The sequence below is a fragment of the Trachurus japonicus genome, chromosome 8, assembly GCF_045865225.1.
Source record: "Trachurus japonicus isolate A0001 chromosome 8, Traja_1.0".
Lineage (NCBI taxonomy): Eukaryota > Metazoa > Chordata > Actinopteri > Carangiformes > Carangidae > Trachurus > Trachurus japonicus.
Genome location: NC_140914.1, coordinates 12,267,494 through 12,277,741, shown reverse-complemented (window position 1 = coordinate 12,277,741; position 10,248 = coordinate 12,267,494). Strand labels below are relative to the sequence as shown.

The following is a 10,248-nucleotide window of genomic DNA, read 5'->3' as shown; positions in this document are numbered from 1 at the left end:
ACTGAAAAACTAAAAATTACGAGGAGTCATTGAAGGCACCATTATTTATACCCCTGGTTGGATTTGAAGAATGAGGAACAGAGATATTAAACCGAATAAACTTGCACATGTGAAACCAGGAAACAAACAGGTCTATACAAGACAAGACAATATTCCCCTGTATTCAGAAAACCGCAGACTTCATTGTTAGAGCTGTTGATGTCACGTTGGAGACTAAAAGCACCTTCAAACTATATTAAGCCCTAAATTACCCTAGCCTACTGCATTTTGGACACACTCGGTATTCACCGGGAACACGTGAATATCTGCATAGACTCGCTTCGTCTTCTCCGGACTTGGACTTTACCCAGCGCCCGCTACAACTTTAAGAAATAAGTTACTTGTTTTTTCTTTTCTTCAGGAAATCACATGGAGGTGCTCTTGTGCTCACATGACACTCTGAACCATGGCAGGAGAGATCAATGAAGGTACAGTGCGAACACTTCTCACAGTCTTCTTTAGCCTACCTAATCGCTTCTTGGTTATTTTCTTAGCTGTCTGTTGTTGTTGTCGCAGTGTCAGGGGAGTCAATAATATTTTCTTATACGCGTTAAAAATGGGGATAATCCTGCTCGCTGTAGTCGCGCTGTGAACTGACCAATCAGAACTTTTGGGTACACCGAGATCTGAATGAAGTTGCCCCATCTTAAAAGCACCGATGAGTGAGCAATCCTAATTTAATCCGCCCTCTAATGTTATCTTAATGGACGTTAGTTGTGTTTTTTACTTTTTAAAGTCGATGTCAGTGCGGTAGACGGTTTATGAAAGTTTTGATGTTTTTTTTTTTCCTGCCACGTGAAAACTGTCAGCTGGTCTTTTCAGTAGTGGACTCACTCAGCACTACATTATCAGGCCCATACTGAAATAATAAGATGTATTATCTACTTCTTATCTGCTACACACTACTGAACAGCTGATAATAGGGGTGAATCTGTAAGTCTTTTTTTTTTTCTTATCTTTGAAAATATTCAATTTTTAATGCATCAGAGCAAAACTGCATAATCTGTGATGGGATGATATGAAGTCATGTGATAGAAAGTAAAACCAGTGGGTCTATAAAAGTTGATAGGCTATGATCATAATAAAGTCAGCTCAGTGCACCACAGATGCAAACTGTGGCGTTATATTACAGTGATATTTGTTGTATTTTTGGATGGTGATACTATAGGTGTTGTTCCTCTTTTAGGCTCAGTTCCTGCCTATTACAGGGAAGTGTATGAGGCCGTCTGCTGTAGGACAGATGAGAGGGTGCAGGTGGAAGTTTTTCAGCGGTTGCTCCAAAGGACCGATCTCCCCAAGGCTGTTTTAGGCCAGGTGAGGGGTTCACACTACTTGAACTGTCAAGACGCTGCAGCCGGCAACAGTTTGTGATACAGATACAGGCTGCACCACGTATATAAGCACAGCATATTGTCAATTAATTATTGAACTCCTTGTCTTTTATGCACATAATAGAGGTGGATCTAATACATCCACCCACCATCCTCTCATAGATTCACTTACTCATGTGTGGGGCCGCAGGGGTTTGGAGCTAAAAGTTTCATTTACATCCATGAATTAATATGAAATAATAATTACTGATTGGTTAATTAAAAAAAAAAAGGTAGAAGATTATGCTGCTGAAATGAGAATGGATAAATGAAACACTCAAGCATATGGTATCCCTGCTCAAATATTAGTTTGGTCCTGATAAGATGTGTTTCGTGAATAACTATTGGGCAATATATAGATAGAGTAGATACAGGTGTAATGTCTTATCAGAAGGAAGCTGGCTAAGGCTTTGTGTAAACTAAGTTGTTTAAGAACGTACAGAGGGTTTAAATAATTGGCATCAGTCTTATTTCTTTCATCAATACTCAGATATAAGTTCACATCACACAGCACAGTGTTATGAAATTGCTCAGAGCGTATTTCAGTCGAAATTTCTTGTTCAGTTGAATTTCCCTTTCTCTGACCTTCTAGCGTATCATCATCGCCTTTGTGTCTAGTGAGCATTTTTTCTTCTTTTTCTTTTTTTTCTTCTTTTGCATAGAGGAATGCAAACCACAGTTGAATTTAGATTTCAGTCTGAGAAACGGTGACCTTTAGGTCATATTGTCTTTGTCCTTCTCAGATTGCTGAGCATGTTGACTCCGCTGATGGATTCCTGAGCAAGTTGTCCCTCTATAAAGCTCTTGCTTTGATTGCTCTCGCTCAGCAAGGAAAGCAGCCAAGCCCCAAACTCTTGGAGAATTGCATACAAGGTAGGTGACGGTGTTATAGTGTTAACAGTGTTACAGTGACAGCAGTGCAGTAAAGGTTTTGTTTAATGAGTAGCTCGGAGATGCTTCAGCTAACCCTCTGTGGTTAAGATTTTCTCTTTTATTGGCCTTTTGTGACAATATGCCACAGGAATACACCCACCTACTGTTCTCAGTTATATATAGTCATAACTCAACAGAGGCCCTGTTTGGCAGTACAATAATGAAACAGAAAAAGGAAAAACGTGCATTTTGTTATAGTTCAGCTTCAATTGTTTGATATTATTTTGGTAGAGAGGCCTACGCTATGTTTAAGTGTTGCATTCTTTCACCATCCCAGAGTGGGAAGATGATAGGGGGGGGTTATGGTTTTCATAGAGGTAGCCATTACGCTGACTTGACTTGACTTAGATCCATTCACAACCTTCTGTGATTTTTCTTTTTTTTTTTAAAGGCCCTCTCTGTTATTTCAGGTGTGGCCAGTACAGCAGCTTGCCGCATGCCACTTCCTCAGCTGTGCAAGAACAAGTTTTGTGCATTTGTCGCAGTACATTACACTATTCATTTTGTGACCCTATTGGAATGCACAGGAAGAGATAAATCACAGAGCACATGCACAATGCTTTACTAACTTAAAACAAATAAGAGTCAGATAGCCTACGTAGTAATCTGTCGAAACGTAGAAAAGCGGTTTTAACACCGGCATTCCTCCCAGTTGGGAAATTCATTTACTCCTATATTGATTTAATCATGAAAAACAAATTTTAAAAGCTGGTTCTGGTTGTGCGCTTGCTTTACAGAGTTACCGAAACCTCAGCTCGGGGAGGCCAAGGACCTGAGCGCACTGAGGATGCAGCCAGCTCAGGAGGACGCCCTGATGATGTCCCACACGCTGGACAAGCTGCTGGTCATAGACACAATCCAGGTGGAGCTGATACCTGAGAAGAAAGGGCTGTTCCTCAAACATGTGGAGTACCAGGTCACCAGCCAGGTAAGGGCAGCCTTTAAGATCTACCACCACACATACAGTACATGCCTGTATGAGAATATAATCTAAAGTGAGAAAGTGTTGTTATTTGATGACTCTGATGATTATATATATATTTTTTGAAAGCTATTGCACTGTCTTATTTCTGCTAACTTCCTTTCTTTCTTTCTTTGCTGTCTCTTAGCGTTATAAAATATCAGTTTACCGGCGCTATAGCGATTTCGACGTCTTCCATGAGGTTTTGCTACAGAGATTTGCCTACAGAGTGGTGCCGGCACTGCCGCCTAAGAGGATGTTAAAGGGAGGTATGTTACCGAAACCTATAAACCTATGAATTATTTACAGATGATTTTATTTAATGATTTGGGTTTTATGTTTTTACTCAGAGGTCAGTTGCAAACCTATAAATATCTATGATGTTCTGGTTGCTGAACATTTTTCTTAATGGTGAGGATTAAATTTGTTTCACTGTCAGTTTTAAAGCAGACTGCTATTATTGTAGCTGCTATTGTCTCACGCAGACAGCTGTTCATCAAGATAATTGCCTTGAAGATACAAGGAAATCAGTGGTGCATAAAATTAGTACGTTTCACTTCACACATGCAAATGTACCGTTGGACCAGTTGTGCTCTTTTTCTCATATCTGTGGAGCTTCCAGATCCACTTCAGTGCTGCACATGGCTGTGCACACATTTTTCAGTAATAAGTGCAGAGGATTTTTCAGCCTTTTGGGATATCAGTAAGATTTTGACAACATTGAATTTTCTTGCTGGAAATTGAAAGAGTGCTCCACTGATTTCAGCCATGAGCTCCTATTACACTGTCGAACTCCTGACGGGCAGATAGGGGGAAAAAAAGCAGTGAGAGATGTTAAAGGAAAAAAACACATATCATTTCTTGTCTCTTGCATTTTTCATCATTGTGCCTACATTACTCACAATGCAACTCAACCATCAAGAGTTTGGTCAGAGATTCTCATTTGAGTCAGGACCGGTACAGAAACAGAAACTAATGTGAATTTTCTTCTCTTGGGGATGATGCATTGTAGGCAGTTTTAATACGTATTTTTACATTGACAATTACACTACAAAAATGTGAAAACAATGACAATATAGTAGTAGGAGCATATGCCAATAAAGAGTCAGTGTAAACCACTAGGGACTAGTGTTGTGTCTGTATATAAATAGGTTTCTTGTGCCATAAGCCACTTGCATCAGCACAAGCAACAGCTTGCAACAGCAGTCAGAGTGGCATACCCCACTAAGGCCTGACATACTGTATGTCACTGAGGCACAGGCACATAAACAGCAACAACAACACTGACACAGGTGACTGGTTCTATTGTTGTGGCTGATTGGCGCTCATCTGTACCCTGCAATAACAATATGTTATCATAACATTATATAATAATAATATAACCATGATAGAATAATAATCAGATACTGAGTTGGTATATGCCGATGATGAACTTGTATACAACAGAGGAACCTGAGTGACATACCTTGCCGCAAGCTAATAAGCACATATCATAATATAATCCATGTCATAATACTGAGTGTGGCATATGTTGCACTTATTCCAACACTTATTGTTTTCTCTGTCTGCAGTGCTGACCTCTGTCTCTGAGCGGGAGTTTATTGAGGGGAGGAGACGCGCTCTCGGCAGGTTCATTAACTTGGTGGCACGGCATCCCGTCTTCTCAGAGGACGAGCTGGTTAAGACCTTCCTCACCTTCAGCGGCTCCGTACGTAGTTTCTATCTCTTGCACAATACGATACACAGCACTATAGTCACACGATGACTGACACCGAGATGCATCCTGTTCCTCCTGTTACTCAGTCTTCCTATTTTTTTTTCCTCTCACCCGCTCCTCACCCCTCTTCCCAAACAGGATGTTCAGACGAAGCTGCGTGATGCTTACAAGAAAACTGGTGATGAGTTCATGACCAACAGAATTGCAACCCTGGCAAAGGTTCGTCACACACACTGTATATACGTATGATTGAAAAAACCTTTGCACAGTCAACCTGCATTTCCAATTTGTGTTCAACCTGTCCTGTAGGAGTACCTCCCTGCTGACATTCAGTCTCAGTTCTCAACAAGCAGAGAGCTGATTAGAAACATCCACAACAGCTTCCAAAAGCTGCGGGACAGGGCTGAGAAAATGGCCGAGCGCTCAAAGGAGAACGCCACTGATCTCCTCATGTTTGGCAGAGAGCTCAGGTATTTTATTATTATTATGGATATGAGGTTAAAGTCTTTCTCTCGGATCCAGAGGTTTTGGACTGAGTAAACAAATGTTAATATGATTCAGAATCCTCTGCGTTGTTGTGTCTCTTCATGGTAGTGAGCTTGAAATGCATTTGGCAGCGAAGGCACCACCATATTACATTCTGTCCCTGTTAATATTGCTGTTCTCTGCAGCGCGCTGGGCTCAGATGCTTCATCTCTTCCCGCCTTGGCCTCCTCACAAAGCACCTGGGGGACACTGCGTCAGTCACTGAAGAGTCTCTCTGTGGAGTTCGCCGTGCTTTCTGACAAAGCTACTCAGCAGGTAACGGGCCCTCGGTCCTTCGTCCCCCCACCACCTGCTCTGCCGCGCTCGTCCAAAAGTAGCAGTGGGTAATGAATGTTGTTTTGCTTATGTCTTCAGGGCAGACGGGAAGAGGATGATGTTGTGGAAAAACTGAATCTTTTCCTGGATTTGTTGCAGTCGTACAGAGTGAGTCAGTTTCACTTTTGTTTTGTTGTTGTGTTCTTGCCGTGCTCACTTAACCTGAATTCATCTCCTTTCATAACTGCTGATTTCATTTTTTAACATCTTTGACATCAAGGCAATAAAAGCAATCACCTTGATTTCTGATAGGAAGATAAGATAATAAGATCAACTGAAAATTGAAAGATGCAGGTTCAGTTAGAAGCTAAATTCAGGTTGTGAGTTTTTACCCAACAAGTCTATCCCACTTGGAAGTGTAGTTTTCAGTAGTGGGAGGATTGTTCAGATTTGTCAAGACAACTGGTGGGCAGATTCAGTGGCATTTCTTTTTCACAGCTCAATGTGTAAAAAAAAAAAAAAGGGGAAAGTATCTGCAGACTTGGATAATGCAAGTTTCAGTATTTTAATAAACAAGCTTTCGGTCAGGGGACCTTCATCAGTGTTAACAATCATCAGAGTCTCTGACTCCTCTGAACCCACAAAACACAACTCCGCCCACACCGGTACATCTTTCCCAGAATGAGGGAATAAATTAGCTCCATAAAAAGCTTCTTTATAAAAGAAAAATAGATATTTATATAACTGTACACCTTATCCATACAGCATAAAGACAGGTCGCACGGTAAGAAGGGACATTATCTCCAGAAATGAGACAGATCTGGCTCTAGCACCCTAGTCTCTGACTCCACTCAACCCATAATGTGCTGACCGAAAGCTTGTCTATTAAATACTGAAACTTGCATTATCCATGTGTGCAGATGATATCCCTTTTTTATTACACTTTTTGTGGTTTTCTGGCACCTTGGCATACACTGGTTGCAAGTGCAATGATTTATTTCAAGTTTTCATAGCTCAATGAAATCTATTAAGAGTAATGTATGTGTTACCATTACCATCATGATTTATACAAATACCTCTCCTGTCATCTTTGGCTCTTATGTATTAGTATATATTGCTATTTTGATATGTGACTGTCTGTGACCATGTTTTTCTCTAGGATCTGTGTGAGCGCCATGAGAAGGGCGTGCTGCACGAGCACCAGAGAGCTCTGCACAAGTACAGTGTGATGAAGAGGCAGATGATGAGCGCCACCGTTCAGCCAAAAGAGCAGGCATCTGTGGAGCAGCTTGAATCACGAATTGTTCAGGTGATCAGTCTCTTTCAGTCTCCTCTTTTTCCTCCCCCCATCCACATTTTTAGCCTCTCGGGTTTCTTCCTCACTGATTGCATTCTGTTTCCACTCATTTACTGCTTAGATAGATAAAATGCTACATTGACTGGAGTGTATTGATTACTAATCCACTCCCCATGAAACACCCAGTCTGGCTATATCTTTTGTGCATGATGCCATAGCAACCCTGTCACAGCAACTCACAAACCCTCCCATTAGACAAATCCAGCTTTCCACATAAAAATGACACATGGTGAAATGTTTTTCTTGTTGGGTAAAAATAAATAAAATTAATAAATAAACATCACGCTGTATCTGGAGAGGTTAGAAATTCTCACACCAGCGCCTCTTTTTTTTTTTTCCAGCTCTGAGGTGTGAAATCAACAAGATTTTTTCTCTTTTAAAGTCAATCAAGCCATTTCACATAAATAAGCTGCCAGTGTGTCAGCGCAGTATATTTCCTTTTGCAATGTTTCCTGCCATCAATATCTGACAGGATTAAACCTCTAATTTTTTCCCAAGCAAGCAATCTGATTGTATTGAAATACGAACTGCAGGAGGTGGGCGTCTAGAATAAAATAACAGTGATTAAGAGCTTCACTTTGAATGAACCAAATCACCATTGCAAACACAGGAACAAAGCCCAGTCACAGTCAGTTTTCTGACAGTTCACAGAATCTGTCATCTCAACAATCATATCACTGTTGGTTTTCATCCTGTGACTGAACTTTCTCTTAGCCTTTATGGTTTTATACATTACAAGACTGTGTCCCAGCACATTACACAGTGCTGCTGTATTTTCATAACCAATCTAATATAATTACATAGTAATATATTGGGAGTTCTGCGAGTTGATTCACATTTGTGGCCACATTTTCAATCAATTCAGTTTAAAGCTTTGAGTTGCCTTTAAATGAGATCATTACATCCACAGACAGTCTTCTTGCCTTTATCGCTGATATGCTGTCAGGAATAAGGAGCATCTCCTGTTTAAAGAAAATCATCTATCTATCTATCTATCTATCTATCTATCTATCTATCTATCTATCTATCTATCTATCTATCTATCTATCTATCTATCTATCTATCCATCCAAATGTCACTGTTTTTTTTAGGTAACAGTACAAAATTTTATTTCAATCCATCTCAACTAGTATGTTTTTATTTGAACTTGTATTATAAGTATTTTATTCTATTTATTGCACCCCGCACTTTCTTTCTTTCTCTTCTCTTGGATACAGTATGTTTGCCTTTGTTACTGTTTTAATGTATATTATGTAGCCTACTGTGTATGGATGTTTTACATGTACATGGCAGCTATTGCAACTCCCTTGCCCAAGACAAATTTCCCCTTGTGGGACAAATAAAGTTTATTTGATTTGAACAAATGTGCAAACAGATGTACACAAAGTCAAAGCATCATCATAATTGGTGGGATTCATCATCTGTAGACCGTAACTCCTCCCAGCAGTTGCCGACATATCGATCTGGACCCAAACTAGCATGGTAACTCATTGTGGTAATAGTATAGGCCTAGTATAATGATGAGATCCATGCACCCTGATTTGTAAGTCCTTAAAATCTTTATTACCCATAGGAAAAGTTTTTTCCCCCCTGATTATTATCATCTCTCTTTAAGTGGTAACAATGTCACATTGTATTTTTCTCTTTTAGCAAGAAAACGCCATTCAGACCATGGAGCTGCGTAACTACTTCTCCCTGTTCTGCCTTCATCAAGAGACACAGCTTATCTTCACCTACCTTCCAATCACATCCCACATTCTCGGGGCTTTTGTTAACTCCCAGGTCCAAGGACACAGAGAGGTGAGACAGCATGTCTGGAAATAATTTTTCTTCAGACCCTCCTCTGTATCGACACAGCACAGCTCGCTTCGAGGAGGGTAGAATCAGCTTTAAATTGGCTTTTAAAGTCCAACAAAAGAACTAATAATGATGGATGGTATCACTGAATGGATAATCTTCTCATCTAGGATTTGAGTTGGCTTCCATTTCACATGAACAAGTGAATCTCTTACTTACCATTGCCTGTTAGAAAATCAAATAAAGTGCCCAGCTTATAATTCTTTAGTTAGATACCTAGATCTGAATAGTTGACATTTTTTGGAAGATTTCTGTTCAACCCAGACCTCCTGAAGATTATTTCACTACGCTGTTTGTTTTTCCTAAACATGAAGACCACTAAGCAACATTTAGATGTAGTGTATTTTACATATATGCACAGTATATAAGAGAGTTATTCCAGTATTTGACTGTTGTGCTTTTATTTCCAGATGGGAGAGGTGTGGAATGAACTCCAGCCAAAGCTCGGATGTCTCTTTGGTGGTAATAATGGTTTGAAGACCTAAGGGAGCTGCAAAGGAGAAACACTGACGCTGATGAGGATTACAAACTGGAAAATAACTTGCTCTGTGAGCTACAACAACAAAAAACAAGAAAAATATAATGCACAACTATTTTTCTTTGTACTACATCTTCTGTAACACAATACACATTCCATTCAGTGAGAGGATTTTCATTTTTGAGGTTTTTATTGTCATGCATACGACCTTTGACTGAACAATGTTGCATTTTATGTTCTGCTTTTTATCATTTCTGAATCAACTTTTACAGCTGCGAACAAGGAAGCAAAATCTTCTGAGGTGTTTTTTTTACAAGGGACAGAAGAAGGTTGACTATTTCTATACATAAAACTTTTTTAAAACTTAAAAAAAAAGTTTTATACACTAAAATAAAACTGAGGGACAGAATATTTGACTTATAAAAAATAGGATTATTTTAAATCCACTAGTCGTCAACATTATGGTTTTACTTTAATATTTACTTTAATAACTTTAGACCAATGTATTTTTGATACAGATGTTTAGTTCATAAGGATGTGTAGCAGCATACATTATATTTTTTATAGACGTATGCTATTTCTCATGGTTTACTTTTACTTTTTCCTTTATCTGTTTGCAAGACTTACTTTTATTTTATAAGCTATGATCTTGAAAAGCCTGAGCTCTGATTGTAAGATACTATTAAGGGCAGAGATTTGAGATGTATTGATAAATCCTTAATTAAGACCTCCAGC

At 39.4% G+C, this 10,248-nt stretch overlaps 1 protein-coding gene across 3 annotated transcripts; it reads left to right on the top strand.

The window, feature by feature from the left end:
- The first annotated feature begins 422 nt into the window (after nt 1-422).
- Nucleotides 423-9,675, top strand: snx8a (sorting nexin 8a). 3 transcript variants are annotated; one of them, XM_085783868.1, is made up of 13 exons: nt 423-467; nt 1,226-1,353; nt 2,153-2,282; nt 3,080-3,270; nt 3,452-3,572; nt 4,875-5,011; nt 5,159-5,239; nt 5,330-5,490; nt 5,692-5,821; nt 5,921-5,989; nt 6,981-7,130; nt 8,829-8,978; nt 9,446-9,675. In XM_085783868.1, exons 1-13 carry the CDS (start codon nt 446-448, stop codon nt 9,518-9,520), a joined length of 1,545 nt encoding a protein of 514 aa, XP_085639994.1. In that variant the 5' UTR covers nt 423-445; the 3' UTR covers nt 9,521-9,675. The 3 variants fall into 3 exon arrangements, with proteins under 3 accessions (XP_085639994.1, XP_085639995.1, XP_085639996.1); XM_085783869.1 differs by having other exon boundaries at nt 431-467; nt 1,208-1,353; XM_085783870.1 differs by lacking the exon at nt 1,226-1,353 and having other exon boundaries at nt 431-467.
- The last annotated feature ends 573 nt before the right edge of the window (nt 9,676-10,248 follow it).